The following is a 17,265-nucleotide window of genomic DNA, read 5'->3' on the forward strand; positions in this document are numbered from 1 at the left end:
ATTGCAGCAACTCCTGGCTGCCCGGGAGATTGGGGGGCTGCTCTCTGCTGCATCCCAGAGCAGCAATTGTGTCCACCTTGTGGCTTATTACAAGGACTAACCCCAAGCACCAGTACAGATTGAGGGTGACCTGCTGGAAAGCGCTCTGCTGAGGAAAACCTGGGGTTCCTGATGGACTACAAGCCATCCATGAGCCAGCAGTGTGCCCTGGTGGCCAGGAAGGCCAATGGTATCCTGGGGTGCCTCAGGAACAGCATTGCCAGTAGGCTGTGGGAGATGACTCTGCCCCTCTGCAGTGCTGTGTCCAGTTCTGGGCTCCCCAGTACAGGACAGACATGGAGCTCCTGGACCGATCCAGATGCTGTGGATTAAGGAGCTGGGGCATTTCTCTTCCAAGGAAAGGCTGAGGGAGCTGGGCCTGTTCAACCTCAAGAAGAGACAACTGAGAGGGGATCTCATCAATAATTATCTGAAGGGAGGGTGCCAAGAGCATGGAGCCAGGCTGGTGCTGGGCAATAAGACAAGAGGCAATGGTCAAAAACTGCTGCACAATAGTTCCACCTGAATCTGAGGAAGAACTTCTTGACTGTGCAGGTGACCCTGCACAAGAACAGACTGTCCAGAGAGGTTGTGTTCCTCAAAGGAGTTATTCAAGAACGATCTGGAAGCAAGCCTGTTCAATGTGCTCTAGGATGACCCTGCCAGCGCAGGTAGTCTGGGCCAGGTGACCCAATGTGGTCCCTTCCAGTCTCACCCGTTCTGTGATCATATTAGGTAAGACTATCAGTGTTTCCAAGAAGCAAAACAAGTACATGCGCATTTCAAACACCAGTCGGGAATACACCATGGTATTTCTTTTGTCCTTAGAGCACTGTTCCGCCCAGCCACGGCACCCTCACGCCGTGGGCTCTGAAGGGTCCCCGGCCCCTCAGAACCCCCCACCCGCCCCCGCAGCGCGGCCTCCCCGCCCGGCCCCGCCTCCCGGCAGCCCCCGCGCGCCGCCCGGCCTCGCGAGACTCTGGGCTCTCGCGACAGCGGGGCGCCGCCATCTTACCCGCTCGCTCGGGCGCTCGCTGTGTCGGGCGCTGCGGCTCAGGGCGGCGGGGGGGCCGCCCGTCCCGTCCCGTCCCGTCCCGCTGCGCACCGCCCGTCCCGCTCCGCCGCCACACTCGGCCGCGCCGCCCTCCGGCAGGGGGGACCCGCGCTGCGCCCGGGACTCGCTCCCCGGCAGAGGAACGGCGAGAGCGGGGCCCGCAGAAAGCAGCCGCTGCTCGGCTGGTTCCGCCCCCTCCGTGTCGCTGGGCCTCCGGCCCCTGCCGGGCGGCTTCTGCCCAACCGGGAGGCGGCGGAGAGTGCGGGAGGCGCGGCGGGAGCCGGGGTGCCGGCCGGCCGGCGGGCGGCGCGGACCCCGCCGCCGGGGCTGCTGCTGCTGCTGTTGCTGCTGGCGGGGAGGCGGGGGGCCCGGGCCGCTCTGAATGGTGGTTAAAATGATCATAGAAAACTTCGAGGCGCTGAAATCCTGGCTCAGCAAAACCTTGGAGCCCATGTGAGTAACCGCGACCCTTCTTTGCCCTCTCGCCCCCTCGAAATAAACCTTCCCCGTGTAGAAGATGGGGATCCGCAGGGGCGGGAAACGCGGTGCCGGCGAGTCCCGGGAGGGCACCCCGGGAGATGCCCTCTCAGCACCCTTCTTCCCGGCCGCCTCCCGGTGTGTGAGGGACCGCGTCGTTCCTGCGCTCTCCCGCTCTCCCGTCGCCGTCCTCGGCCGGGAGGTAGGACCGTCTCCCTCCAGAGGATGCAGCTTCCCCCCCTAGCGACCGCGTTCCTCTTCCCTTTGTAGCCCGGGGAGAGCGGGAGCCGCCGCGTGTGCGTGTGCAGCTCGGCGTGCCCCGCGCTCGGCCGCGGGGATGAGCGGGGATGGGCACGGCCCGCCGCCCCGTGCGGGACCTGCTCCCACAGGGCTCAGGTGCCGCTGGGACGTCCAGCGGGGTCCTGGGCTCGTCCCTGCAGGCTCGTCGCACATCATTCTTGGTTATTTGGAGTATTTGACGATCTCTGGTTTCCCTTCCCCCAAATAAAACTTGCATCAGTAGAGGATTTGGGAGTAGGAGCCCCAGAGAATAATTTGCTTGTTTGTGAATACGTGCGTGCCCTCTAAGGATAACATTCTTGTGAGTAAGTGGGGCTCTTCTGTAAATACATCTTCCTTCTCTGAGTGGTATTTTAGTGGAACTGAAGCGTGAACTTAGTTTTAAAGGTGTATCTTCTGGAAGTATGGTGTCTACAGATTAAAGCACGCACTTTTTTTTTGTCATTCTGGACCACTTTTGGTCCAGTGGTCATTCTGGACCACTATTTTAACATGTCTGAATTAAATTGGCTGGAGTTTGATTTGAGTTAAATGAAGTAGAGCTCCTGAATTCAGTCTGGTGTTAGCTTTTGTGCTGAGGTGTTTGCCCCCCGTAGCTTTTTCTCTTGACGAGCTCAGATGGGGGAGCAAAATTTTCTTTATTGCTTCCAGAGCCATTAGTTATTTGTATGTACAGATACACTTTGTAGGGCTTATGCTGTAATAACTTGAAAAAGTTGTAAGATGCTGGGACATTTTTAGGAGAACTTCAGTTGGGTTGTTCTTTTGTTTGTGGCTTTTTTTTGAGGTGGTGGGGAGGAGGTAGTGGTTCTCTTTTATTCCATATGGTCTAATCAAGACCACACTGAAATAGATGAACTGAGTTTGCTTTCAGTGGTCTTTGAATTAGGCTTACAACAAATTACACTGAGTGTTTCTTATAAAAGGTTTGACGTTTAAGATTTTTATTTTGGGGGGGGGGGAAAGGGCATCATCTTGTAAAGCTGTAGTTTGGGGTAGGTGAATTACTTTTTATCTTGAGTTGGTATAATGCAATATGTTGTGTTCAGGGGTAATAGACTTCCCTAGTCCTCTGCTGCATAATGCTCACTATTAGTTTCTGGGTACTTTCTTGTATGAATATTTTGTTAAGGGCAATCAGCAGTTTGATGCCAGTATTTTAGAATGTGCTGGTTAAGAGGCTTAGAACAGACGCAGGTTGGTCCATGTTTCTTTGTTTGAATATTAAACCATGAGCTCTGTTAGCAATAGTCACCAGTTACAAGGGTAAAATTGAGATTTCGCCTTTCATGATCTGTGCAATTTTCTGATTTTCCCACTTAGAGGACCAGCATGTATCTTTTAGGTTAAATGTGGTGTGTGAGCAGATCAAATGTGGTTGTCGTTTTGGAAAACTGTGGAGAGCTAGGGAGATGCTTGTCTGGAGGATGATGAGTTCTCTGCATTTTTAGCTTTGGGAGGAAACAAACCAGCAGTGACTGTCATTCAGTTTTCTGCCGTGTCCTGTGTAAGTGCATTGTTGAATAGATATTAGAATTGGTGGAGATGTATTGCCCTTTCCTGGAGTCAGGTACTCCTGGAGGTGCTTTTGGTGTCAGCTCTCTGAAGTGTGTGACTGCAGCCGTGGCTTCTGGCTGCATGAAAATTTCAGTGTGCAGCTACTTCTAAAGTAGTAACTGTTGCACCACTGGTGCAGTGAGGTGCTAACTGCTGATCCTCTGAAGGTGTTGCTGTAGCCCAGAAATGATTTTTGGTTTGTCTTTTCCTGTTAATGAAACAAAAGTGCCAAATGTTGTGTAGTGGCTCTTTCAGAAACCTTCAGCTGCAGGATACATGGCTGAACCTCCTGACTGCACTAAGAAGGACACCCCTGTGTTAGGTCATTATGGAGGTGGTGTCTCGGTCCTTTCAAGGGGAGAAGTGCATTTAAGAAGAACCATAAATAAATTTTATACAAACATGTCTAGATCTATATTTGTGTGCTAGTTACCTAGAGCTGAAGAGTTAGAACATGCTGCACTTTCCAAGTTGCCTTTTGCAAGGAGCTAGCCTTTTTTAATCAGCAAGTATAACTTGTTCCAAAGGCCATAATGCACATACTTCTAAAACATAATGTTTCAGAATTAAAATATCGCAATAGCCACAAAAATTGTCTCATTTCGTCTTTAAACAGTTCTAAAAATGCTGACTTGTTAATATAAAGAAACAAGTGCGTTATGTAATTCTATAGACAGGACAAGATTTGGTTGTTGGACTGCTTTCATGTGGAGTCTCTGGGAAACAGTGTTCATAGACAAGAATGTTTGAAGGGGAGAGATGGTGGAGGATTTAAGATTTGGAATTTTGTTAGTGTAGGTTGTTGGGTTTGTTTGCTTGTTTTGGACTACTCTAATGCCTTTGGCAAAGCCTTGGTGATCATCCATACAAAAAGGCCTTATGTGAGTTTTGTCTTGTTGCAGTGAGGCAGAAATTGCAAATGCTGCCATGCTGGAGCCTTTGCAAGTCCAGCTCGGTTTAGGGGTAATAGGTCTGTAGGAGCTTTCTACACCTCTTCAAGAAAAGGCTGCTTTTGTCATTCTGCACCAAGTAACTCTTGGTGCAGAATTGCTAAATATACGCACAGAATCATTGCAGATACAGCCGTGTAACTGTAGTACCAGTACAAATAAACTGGCAAGAGGCTTTTTGTGCTGTGGCTACTGTGTGTTTGACTAGAATTATCTTGTATATTCAGCTCCAGTCAGCTCTGTAAAGAAGGCATTTGTTACCAGTCATCCTCGTTGCTTGCAGACAGCAATGAGCTAAGTTTCTGGTGTTACACACTTTCTTGTTTGTGGCATGGTTTCTATCAAGTGTTGGAAAATGTTAAACTTGGAATATAACCGTCTGCCTGTCACTTCTGATTTCTGTACTAACAAGGCACTCACTGAGCCTGTCAATTGTGATGAGTTTCTTTCCTGCAAGTCCGTTCCAGATACTCTACAAACTGTATGGAGTCCTTGCTGGAATATTAGGATCTGGCTTGGCAAAGTTCCAAGTAGGGATTTCTTTAATTTTTTTTCTTGAATTTATTTGAATCTCTACTTGTGAAAAAAAATAGCTTTTTGTACTAATGCTATGCTCACAATTTTGCTTTTAAGACATTGTAATATTCTCCCCCTTGCCCTAATTCTCTACACTGGAAAGTTTCCTTGGTTTTAATTACTTTGTGTAAAATAAATTAAATTGAAATATTTGTGGCCTGCTGAATTTTACTTTCAATTTGATTAAGGCTCTCATATCTTAATTTTTTTCCACTTCACTGTATTTACATTTTTGTGAAGGTTTGTTCCTGTGCTAAATCAAACTTGAAAAAAAGATGAAATGCCTACAACAACATTGCGCATGTTTAGGCATACCTCATTTAAATGGAAAGATATTTTTCATTGGTGAATTCTGTAAGTGAATGGGGTGTTGTAATGACTTTCATCAGATGGAATAAAATGAAAATTGTTTAAAGAATATTTTGAGTATATTTATCATTGGAATATTTTTTGGCCAGTGATCTGTGTCCTCTGGTGTTATGCTCTCACTATTCTTTGTTTGTCAAGTTTTTCAGCCCTTTGTTTTGGCTTCACAGGTTAGTGAGAAAAGGTAGCAAATAAAAAAGTTTTAACAGTGTTGTAAGGACTATGCTAATAAGCCAGGACATTGGAAGCATAGAAATAAGTTAAATGAAAAACCTTGTCATTTATTTCATGTGGCACATCATCCTACCTTTAACACTTACTGGACCACCATGAGATTTCTCTGATTTTCCACAAAACTTCCTAAGAAGTTCAGAGGCAATAAGCATTTCTCTTCATTTCACTCATTTTGCTAACACCTCATGTGAAGCTATTTGTAAGTAAGACAAATAAAGCACAAATGTACATCAGTGGTATGTAGTTTTTAACACTAGTTATTTTTCTACATCTGCTATGAAACCTGATAGTTTTTTCACCTGACTCACAGAGAGCTACTGTGTTTGAGAAATCGAGGTACCTAGCTTAGAGTGCTGATTCTGCTAAGCTTCTGAGTAAAAATATTATATTAGTATTAGAAGATTGGTACTATTAGGTATAGTTGAAAGCAGAAAATAAAAAGGAGAAAATTACTCCTGTTACAGCAAACCTTTTTTGTTCTTGCAGTGAAGTGAAACCCCTTTGACTGCATTGCGAGTCGCAGAGACACTGATGAATTTTGCTTTCTGCACTGAATGGGTGTAGGAGAGCCAGCAAGCTGACAGCTGTTCTGCCTCATGAGAGCTGTCTTGAATCTAGGGGTGGTATTCTAGGCTGCCAATTACTGCTTGCAGCTGTACGAACATGTCAGATCTGGGTATCAGAATCATTTCGAACTGATTTAATGGCATCATTAGCTTGAATAGCAGCTCCGGAGGCTGCAGCATTCCTCGATGTGTTTCTATTGCTTTAAGTACTGTTAGAGAGGTAGTTAAAGGGAGGATCATAAGAGTAGTCCTCCTCAGCCACAATAGTGTCTCAGGATAAAAGCTGGATCTTGCTGAATGAGTTTGTCATTCATTTTACTTACTGAAGCAAGTTTGCACCATATTACTTTACACCATAGCTCTTTATAGATTTTTTTTTAGTACCCACAGAGTAGCGCAACTGCCTGAATTAAGCTGGCTGTGCTGCCCAGTAGGCCACGTACACCTTTCTGCACCCACTCAGCCCTGCAAGTAGAAAGCATTTCTCTCTGCCTTCAAACACAGCCATGTCCACCTTGGTTAATGTCAAGAACTGAGCAGTATTTTAGCAGTTGGTCTTCAGGTAACAAAACTCCACTCTGAAATTTAGGTTATTAACACAGGATCAGAGCATGGCAAATAGCATGCACCTACATGTCATTTCCTCTACAGCAGCACCATTTGTTGCCTGGAGGACTACTGACGTGTTTCTGAGGTTTCACTGTGTTGTGGTAGTTTAAATTTGTCAGGGAACTAGTTTCAGGATTTGCAGCATCTTTTTGGTTTGTACATTTAATTTTAAAACTGAAGAAAAAAATCCCCTTTTGTAGTTCCTGTACATCTTAAAACAGTAGCGTAAGGTTAATAAGGGCTTTTGAACGTACAGCTACACGACTAACTTGCTAACACCTTTTATATCTATTCCTCATATGCTCCATTTCTCATCTAATGCTAAAGTCTGTAGTTGCCTGGTGATTCAAAAGTCAAGTGGGTTCTCAGAACATATTTTATATTTAAAAAAATGTGAGTATTGGAAACAAAAAGTGTTTAATGAATTGCAGAGTATTCAAATAAGAAGTAAATACTGTACTGAGAGGTCACTCAGCCAAATTACTTTTCCTTTTTCAAATATTATTTGCAACAAAAAAAATGGGACTTAAATTTACCCTGACAGTTTAATCTTTTCTGGTTTATCTTTATTTGAAATAGTAATTTCAAATAATGAGCACAAAACAACATGAGGTCAGAAACATAAGTTTTTGAACTTTCCTGTGAGCTTTACTGAACTGTTCCTTCTGTGATTGAGCAGAATATTTGATTGGGAATTGCTTTCCTTTTTGAAGCTTCTATCTGTTGCATAGCAATTGGAGGTATCCGTATAATTCTCTGAAGAACATGTAGAGATCTCACAAGAGAATTCTTCCATCTATACCTGCATATTCAGTACTGTGTTTATTAAAGCAGGATTACATGAGCAGTCTCCCTTGTTTAAGAGAGAGGAGTAGTAACTGTGTATTTTCTGACTTAGAGAGCACAGACTGCAAAAAAGTATTACTGGAGGTAAAAACATTTAACATAGCTAGGAACAATAGATAGATGTATATTTCTGAGTATATGATATATACTCAGAAATATACATGCATGTATATACTCACTAGGAGTAACAAAACATGCTGTGGTGTTTAGTGGTAGCACACACTGGGATGTACTTGCTGCAGTGGAAATGAATTCAGATTACTTGTGCCAGCTGGTGCTTGTTTGTTTGTTAAAGAAAACAAGTGAAAACAGGAGGAGAAATTTGTGATTACAGATGTGTATTAGTGCTTGCAGCACATGGCTGCGGTATGTTGAGGGGATGAAGATAGGGAAATCAGAGTTGAGAAATGTTTTTCTGCACGCTTCAATGAATGTGACCATTTTTCTGGTAGCCATGAGTTATCATAAGAATGAAGTTATGTATAAAGTTCTGTCACACTTGTAATGTACAAATTGTGTTTATGGTGAGGACTGATCTACCACACTATATTCAAGTATATTAAATTCAAACCTGCATTTAATGACTGAAAATGTATATTATTCAATGAGCAGTAGAATCAAATGACAAACTTTTTGTTCATTTTTAGAGCAACTTAGTATTTGAAATGTGTTGGTGGTATTCTCATTTTTCTGAGATACTAGTTAAGGATCTTTCTCTGTTATCTTTCAGTCTGCAAGAATATAGCATGATACATATATTGTATGACAAATCCTTGTGCTACACTGTGTATTTGCTGCCATCAGCATGGATGCCTTTACTGTTTTCTTTATTCTCACATTACTTGTTAACAAAACAAAGTCGATTATAAGAGCATAAAATGCAAGACAAAGAGGTTTAGAAAAACTGACAAAGCTAGCTGAAAAATCAGTGAAAAATCCATGTATGCACAACTGAGACAGAGCAGGCATATTGCGTATTATTCACACACAAAGACTGCTATTCTCTAAGAAAATACTGTTAAACTAGAGAACATAAGATCTTGTTTGTCAGAAAAACTCAAGGCCCCGTAATCCAAACCAGCGGATTTTGACTAAACCAGTGGATGGAGAATTTATACAGAACATTTCAGAATTAAGTTTGAGTGAAAAAATGGAAAGGAATTACTTTTTAAAAGAGTTCTCCCCAAACAAAATTATTAAAGATTATGTCTAGAAATCTTGATAGCTATAAAAAAATTTTCAGGCAGACTTCCTTTATTCACAGTTTTGTAAACTTAATTTTTTTTTTTTGCTTTGTGAGACCAGTTAGTCCTCTCTTCCACCACTTGAGGTTGCTAGCAATTTAATTTTAACATCATCTTAAAAAAAGGCATTGCAAAAGTTTGAAAAGCCGTAAAAGACCATATTATAGACTTGACAGATTTATTTAAGATACTATAGAGAGAAACAGTCTTCACATTAGTGTGGGGAAAACAGATTAATTGTGGAGCTTTTTAAGCTTTGAAGAATAGATATAGAAGAGACTTGTGTTTCAAGTCAGCCTCTATCTGTGTAGAGATAATTTGCAGTTTCATTTTAAGAAATCAAAAGAAAGCACAGAAAATACTAGTGCTGGTTTGTAAAAGCATCTTTATCTCACTCTGCCACAAAACTCACTGTATTCATTATTGCTTAATTAGTGTCAATTTGAAATAATTTGCCTGTTAGTATTTTTAAAAAATGGTATTTGTTAAGTAGCCAAAATTGAAAGCATGTAAATTCTCATTGTAGTAGAAATTCCTCTGTACACACTGAATGATAATAATAGTAGAATTCAGTGCAATAATTTTGTTTTGTTGATATGTGGCTGTACAGGGTGACAAATGTTGAAACGTGCATGAGTGCATAGCAGAAAGTGATCCTGTGTTTTGCAAATTTAAAGTACGTTTTCATTGAGAATATTTTCGTAAGCATATCTTGGAGTTGGGTGGATGACTTCGAGTCCTGGGGTGGGCAGGATTGCTAAGATTTCCAAAGTCATCATTGCAGGAAGGATGAAAGCGTTAACTGTTCATTATTTCTGAACATCATCTGTTTGTTTGGGTTTTGGGGTTTTGTTTGTTGGTTTTGTGTGGTTTTGTGGGCTTTTGGGTTTGTTTTTTGGGGGATAATTTATGGTTTGTGTATTTTGTTATGGTCTAGGTGGCTTTCCAGAGAAGATTTTCTGGTTTTTATCCTGCTCATGAAAGGGGAATTGCTTTAAACTGAATATGAGGTTGTTGTATAGTCAGTGCTGTAGGAGCTGGAGAATTAAAATGCATTGTAGTGGTTCAGAGCTGTAGATTTTTACCTTCTAGACTGACTTGGGTTTTTGCCCCCCACTAAATTTTGAGTGCGTGTGTCATTTAAGTAAGTTGTAGAGGATTTTGAACGACAGCTGACTGTTCATATTATTGAATGAGAACCAAATTTATGGAAATTGAAATTAAAAAAGAAAAACTGAGGATAATCATGTGAAAATTGTCTGCTCCCCTCCCCACCTATCATGATGAAAACAGCACATTAATTTTCCATGGCACAATTCAGCTTGAAACTGGGAAAGTATTGAAAATCTGAAGCACCATTGAAGTTGTGTGAAGAAACAGTAATAAAAGTTAACGACTTTTCAAATTCAAGGATTGATGTTTTGAAATGCTGATCTTAGTGCCTGCTGCAGGCTTAGAGAGAACCATTACAGACTGTGATGAATACTGTTTGACACTGGGCTTTCAGATAATTTGCTTGGCTGATGTGCTCAGGTGCTTGAGGTGTTAGAGTCCTACTAGGAGGAGGTTGTGTAGGTTGTGCATTGACTTGGTGCTCAGACTGTATTTTCTTCTGGATAAAGAATTGTCAGATCTGAATGGGGCAAACTAGATTTGAAAAATTTCTGAAGAATTTCTAGTCAGTGTGCAGTCTGTGTTTGGATTAGCAGTATATATTTTGTTCATTTAGCGTCCATGGGTTCTTTTGCAATGATTATGAACTCCCATTTCCTGTATCTATAAATAATGCAGACTGACATGGAATACAGAGGTACATCCACTAGCAGCCCAAGTTGCTTTTTCAGCATGAAATTCTAGTATTGCCTCCTTTCTAAAGGATGCTGGGTTACATTTGGAGCTCTGACCTTTAACTTCAGGGCTCTCTGTGCTGGGCCCAGGCTGTCCATAAGTAATGCTGACAGATTGGCTTCCTTTGCTCAGCAGATCTGCATGGGGGATGTTGCTTGCTGTGCAGGAGATAAGTTTCTCTGGCGAGAGAAATTAGGTTGTGCGATATGTTTGCTTAGGGATTTGGGTTCTTTTGCCCAGTGTCCAAAATAATGTCATTTCAATGCTCAACATTTAGATTAATAATTAAGCTCCAATATTTATATTTTACTCATTGTGGAAGGGATTTCAAACTTCTTTTTCCTTTAGATGACTGTTGGACCTCTATGCTAGAGCAGGATTTGTGTAATGTTCATATTCAGTGCAACTCCCTGCAACTCCCTCCCTCCTGATTTTTCTTATTGGTTATTTTTGCTAGAAAGCATGTACAGTCAGGATGCATCAGTGCAGGTTTTTTTCTTATTATTATTCTTTAAAACATTAGTACAAACTTTGATGACCACCCAAATAAGTTGTCTGTATCACATGACCAGTATGCATCCATTCAATCTTGCATTGTTTTGTGGGGCCTGAAGTCTTCTTTGGTATATGCTAAAAAAGGAGATTAAGTTGTTTGAGACCAATGTCTCACTATTTCATTAGTTACTCTTTTTGAAACATGAATGGTTTTGTGCAGTAGTCTCGCTTGCTTTGGCAGGCTTTACACCACCACCACCACAAAGTTCATTGTAGATTGCTGTTTGTGAAACATTGTAAAAAATCTGCCATTTATATTAAATAGTGTTCTGCTGAATGTGGATACATGCGTTTCTTCATTCAAGTTCTTTGTAGATATGTGTAAGACCATCAACTTCTACATCAAGGTGCTCTGTATTTAATTGTACATTGAATTCTGAATTCAGATGCCAAATGGATAATGATCCCCTAAATTTCTCTCCATTTTCAGTGTACCTCTTATAGAAGTGTCTGTTACAATATATGAATTTAGGCTTTTGAAACTGAAAAAATCAGTTTCAGTTTTCGTGGTGTTCATATATAAGTAGTAATAAGAACGTTCAAAAGTGTATTTAATAGAGTACTCAGGGGTGTGACCTTTTTTTTTTTTTGTAGCATAGATCACTTCTGCTGTATCACTGTATTAATTTGTAATTGGATAGACTGACTTTTCCCAGATAACAGTTACTCAGTGTTGCATTCAGAATTATTGACTCCATCTTTGGGGAGTTAGGGAAGTATTCATTGTCTTTGTTTTTAATACAAAACAGTTAGGCAGTTGAAGCTGTTTCTAATGAAACAGTTTGTTCTACTTAGCTCTTATGTTCTCTGTGCAGTATTGTTAGGAAATATTCTAGGCAATTGTTCTCTTGAAAGGAAAAGTGATACTTAGAACTGTTATCTATCTAGACTCTGTTTTGAAAAATACACCCAAGTATTTTTCAATTGCTTTGGTAGGAAATTATTTTGCTCTATGTATGTATTGGTCATGCCAGTTTCCGACATTAATTTCTGTAATTAATTTGCTCTTTTTTTTCCTAACTGATCTATTTGCAGATGTGATGCAGATCCATCTGCCCTAGCTAAATATGTTCTGGCTTTGGTAAAGAAGGACAAAAGTGAAAAGGAACTGAAGGCATTGTGTGTTGATCAGCTGGATGTATTTCTTCAGAAAGGTATGGGCTTTGTCATGACAATTAACATTGAGTGAAAATTCTGTCTTGTTCAATTTATTCAAGCAATTGTTTACCACAGAGTTGGGTTTTGATCTCTTTATTAGCTTTGTTACTTGGTAGAATGTAATTCAATTTTCATAAAGTAATTTTAAAAAGCCCAGGTGTATAGGTTAGCATGCATATGTTAGGTATATGTTTTGTTAGTAGTCACAGAGGCCCAGAATCATAGAATGGTTTGGATTGAAGGGGACCATAAAGATCCTGTAGTTCCAGCCCCCTGTCCTAGGCAGGGACATCTCACACTAGACCAGGTTTATCAGGGCATGGTCTCACCTGGTCTTGAATACTTCCAGGGCTGGGGCATCCACAACTTCCTGGGCAAGTACTCAACCTCTCTCTATATATATGCCAGAAATATTTTTCCAGATGCTTTATTAAGAGACATTAAATAATTGAAGAATTGGAAACTTTTGTGAAACATTTTTCATTATTGACATGGTTTTTGATTCTGTAAATGTCCTTTTAAAATATAAATTAGGGACACAATATTTAAAGAAAATACTCTTTGGGTTTTTTTTGCTGAATGTAGGTTTTGGTTGCTTGTCTGGGTTTTTTGGGTTTATTTATTTTTTAATTTTTAAAGCAAATGTTAACCATGGTTTTGGATAATGGATATTTGTACACTCCTTACTTTTAGAAACTCAGATATTTGTGGAAAAACTGTTTGATGCTGTGAATACAAAAAGCTACCTACCTCCACCAGAACAGCCATCATCAGGAAGCCTGAAAGTAGAATTTTTTCAGCACCAAGAAAAGGAGACAAAAAAGGAGGAGGTGGGCATTGATTTTAATTTATTTACATGTACATATTTTTCCTCATTCATGTAATTTGCTTATGTGTTCAACTTCATAGTGTTTATTAGTAATAGTTATTAGCAATTTATTATAGTTCATATCAGTAATAATTTATGTTTATTAATAATATTATTAATAATTACATGACAGCATTAAAATCAGAAGATTTGTTCTTGGTTCATTGAGCACTGCTGCACAATTTTTCTAACACAAGTGGGTGTTTCAAATGTAAACCAACGTGGTTTTGCTGAGGCAAAGGTAAATGAGATTATTTAGTGGTGCAGGAGCTGCAGTATAACCTGCATTAGTTCTCTGGTCAAAATTGCTGTTGTAGTTGTGCTGCACTTTATTATTCTCCATAAATTCAGGCTGCCATTCTAAATTGCAATTCTCATTCCTTCAGCTGCTTGATGCAGATAATATCCTTTTGTCACATGTGTTCATGTTGTTCATTGAGCCAGAAGAGTAAGTTTTTGCTTTTCAATAGCAGCCCAAGTTTGCCTCTGTGAAAGTGTTTTAAGTGAGAACTGAACTAGATAAGCTGCTGATGAAAGAAAGACTTTGGTGTTGGTTGTTGAATATCCATGCTTTCTCAAATCTTCCCAAAGCCTTAATATGGTTTTTTGCCTACCTACAGTAAAAGCAGCTGTATTTTCAGTGCAGCACTATAAAGATTATTTTATATTATCTCAAACAGGGATTTGGATATTCCTAGAAATAGAAATAAGCATGTTACGAAGATTCTCTTATTATGTTAGATAGTAAAATATTTAATTTCAGTGTTGCTGCTGATTGCTCTGTGTTCAGAGGTTTTGGTTTTTATTTGATTATGCAGAAGTCTGCATTTTAGTGTACTCATATTTTGACCTAATATATATGCTTTGAATGCAGATTGTTAAAGAGGAAGAGCGAGAGAAAAAGTTCTCTAGAAGATTAAATCACAGCCCTCCTCAGTCAAGTTCTCGCTACAGAGAGACCAGGTAAAAAATTTTGTTTAACCCCTTGCATTATATCAGTAATCAGATTTTTACTGAATTAAATACTTTGTTTCTGTATTGTCATCTAATAAGCCTGAAAAGAAGGCTTCTATTGCTTTTACACTTATGTAGTTAAGTGGCAAGTGTGTGTCAGTGTAACCTGTGTGTCGAGTTGTGCACAGCTATTGTCCTTGGAGTTTTAGGAGTAATTCTGGTGTTAGATTTCTGGTTTATATTGCAGTATTTGTTCTGCTTGATATTGAGTTTGAATTTTGATTTAGAAGCGTTCCCTTCAATAAGTCTTGGTGCTTCCAACTTGGGGAATATGCAGTACTGGGCAGAAACAGAAATTTTTATATGTTTTAAAATCTTAGGTATGGTAAAAATAAAACAAATAAGTAAAATTAATTTTAAAATCCTTCTGAGAAGAAAGGAGTAGCCATAAGTTCCATACAATTTGTAGCTCTTCTCTAGTTTTCCATTGACATTTCTTGAAGTTTTTAAGTAGTTAAGATTTGAAATTATGGCTTCATAAGTCTTGTAATTACTCTCTAATATTTCATGTTTAGAAGCCGTGATGAAAGGAAAAAAGAGGAACGTTCTCGGAAGAGGGATTATGACCGAAATCCTCCCAGAAGAGATTCCTACAGGGATCGATACAACAGGCGGAGAGGGAGGAGTCGCAGCTACAGCAGGAGTCGAAGTAGGAGTTGGAGCAAAGAGAGGTTGCGGGACCGCGATCGAGACCGGAGCAGAAGCCGGAGCAGAACGCGAAGCAGAGGTACCAACAGTTGGTCTCTAAAATACGGTGAATGTTTTCTACAAAATTTAGAAACTAAACTTGAAAACTGTGTTCAAAATGTACTAGAATTTTCTCTGTTGTTCTTGTTCCTTTATTCGGATTTAGCTTTGTTTTCTGTGGAAATTAGGCTTTTGTGATTGTGTTCTCAGTGCTTGTTTGCCTCCCTTACCCTCTGTTCTTATTTGATATCTTTGTATTGAGGTGGCTGTGCTGGCCACTTTTAGGCATTGTTGCACGAGAGGCAGAAAAACACAAGTTATTTCCATTTCATTAAGTTTTAGGAAACTCAGAATCTGGTTTAGGGCGATAGAGAAATTGTTATTGATTTATAAAGGTGGAACTGGCAGAGAAATTGCTTGTTTGGCAGTAAATGACTTGTCAAACAGAACCATACAGCTCAGTTCTTTTGGTCTTGTCGCCTCTGTAGTGTCATAGGTGAAAGGCTGAAATCGTTACAATAAATACTTGCATTTGTGCACATATCCATAGGACTCAAGACTTCAGTACAGTAGTTTGTAGAATTAAACTTCTTTGAAAAGGGGACTACTTTTTCAGCTTCTGAAAGGAGTGTTTTTTCCCTCAATAGTTTGGAATGGTAAATTGGAAAAGACCAAAGTAATTGAAAAGTTAGAGTAATTTTATATCGTTGTCCTCTCTTTGACAATGTACAGGTAAAAAACAGTGTGGTAGCACTCTCCTTGGTGGTTTTTTTTTGGTAAAACAGACCTTGGTAACTCAGCCTTAAAACTAGAAATGCAGATTTCTGGAAAATATGAGAGCAGATATTTTCCAGACAACTTATTAACAAGCAAATTAAATGACATGCAGCAGTTGAACTAAAAGATGACAACATGATTAAATCTTAATTTAAAGATTATTTACACAAACTGAAATGACAGCACCTTATGGACAATATTTTATAGTGAAAGCTTTGTTTCTTAGAACATGAAAAGCTTGTTTTACCCACACTGATGAGCCATCTTTAAGATATTTCATAATGTTCCTTTAATGTGGAGTTACTTAAGTCTATTAACTCATGTCATGACATAATTAGTCTGTCTTCAATGGGGTACTTACTTTTTATTTGGTGGTAATAATAGAAAATGAAGAGAATAGTTTTTATGTATTCGGAATGAAAGGTTATTTTACTTGCTGTATCTGCCCAGGAGTGTTCCACACCTGTCAAGCATTATTATTTCACCTTTTAGGACAAAGCTTTGCATGCAATAAATACATGCATTTGAGTGCAACAGAAAATGAAGATCAGCAAAATGAAGACACAGCAATAACATTGTCTTGAAACATTAAAGATTTGTAACTTTTATAGTATTTTCAAGCTGTGGTTACCCTTTTCTTGCCATTCCTTCCCTTTATTCTAAAAAACTTTACATCTGAAGTTCTTACATCACTAAAGAGCATGTACTCTGCCTGAAGTTAAATAGGATATCTGCTCTACTGTGGATATATCTGTTATTAAAATTGCCCAGGGACTGACTATGTACTTCAGAGATTATTATTTTTCTGATTAAACCTTTGGAATGTAGAATTGTGGAATAGCTGAGGTTGGTGGACACCTCTGAAGGTGATGTAGTCTAACACCCTTTATCCAAACAAATAAACTGGAGCAGATTGCTTAGGACCCGCTGAGTTATAAATAAGTCCAAGGGTGGAGACTCAACAGGCACTTTGGGCAACCTGTAAAACATTTCAATTATTGTGTATATGTATTAAGTTGATGTGGAGTAAAGATACTTAGAGAGTAGTGGCTGCTTCTGGTGAAAAGGTGGATAAGGAATTATCGAGTATAATTTTTATTTTTATTTTTTTGTTACAGAAAGGGATTTAGGAAAGCCAAAATATGACATGGATAGAACAGATCCATTAGAGAACAATTATACTCCAGTTTCTTCTGTGACAAATATTTCATCTGGCCACTACCCTGTCCCTACACTGAGCAGTACTATTACTGTTATTGCTCCTGCTCATCATGGAAATAACACTACTGAAAGTTGGTCGGAGTTCCATGAAGAGCAGCTGGACCACAACTCCTATGGAAGACCTCCACTGCCAAAGAAACGCTGTAGAGATTATGATGGTAAGTACATTTTAATTTTTTAATTGCCTCCTGCAGCCATGATTGTCCCCTTTCTGAAAAGATTGAGGTAATTCACCTTCTTTTTCTGGTCTTCTCTAGTATAGTTCGGTTTTTCTATTGCACACTTCTTGATTGCAAATTTTACCATGTTACCACTTCTT

General features: G+C 39.8%; 1 protein-coding gene across 3 annotated transcripts in view; it reads left to right on the plus strand.

Moving 5' to 3' along the window:
- The first annotated feature begins 1,434 nt into the window (after nt 1-1,434).
- Nucleotides 1,435-17,265, plus strand: part of RBM26 (RNA binding motif protein 26) — a 46,749-nt gene continuing 30,918 nt past the window's right edge. For all 3 annotated transcript variants that reach the window (XM_058044907.1, XM_058044909.1, XM_058044908.1), the window contains exons 1-6: nt 1,435-1,546; nt 12,257-12,375; nt 13,073-13,209; nt 14,122-14,210; nt 14,777-14,988; nt 16,844-17,104. In XM_058044907.1, the coding sequence (XP_057900890.1) occupies nt 1,476-1,546; nt 12,257-12,375; nt 13,073-13,209; nt 14,122-14,210; nt 14,777-14,988; nt 16,844-17,104 (889 nt within the window). In that variant the 5' untranslated portion in view covers nt 1,435-1,475. The remainder of the gene's footprint in view (nt 1,547-12,256; nt 12,376-13,072; nt 13,210-14,121; nt 14,211-14,776; nt 14,989-16,843; nt 17,105-17,265) is intronic.

The sequence above is a fragment of the Melospiza georgiana genome, chromosome 2 (assembly GCF_028018845.1).
Source record: "Melospiza georgiana isolate bMelGeo1 chromosome 2, bMelGeo1.pri, whole genome shotgun sequence".
Classification (NCBI taxonomy): domain Eukaryota; kingdom Metazoa; phylum Chordata; class Aves; order Passeriformes; family Passerellidae; genus Melospiza; species Melospiza georgiana.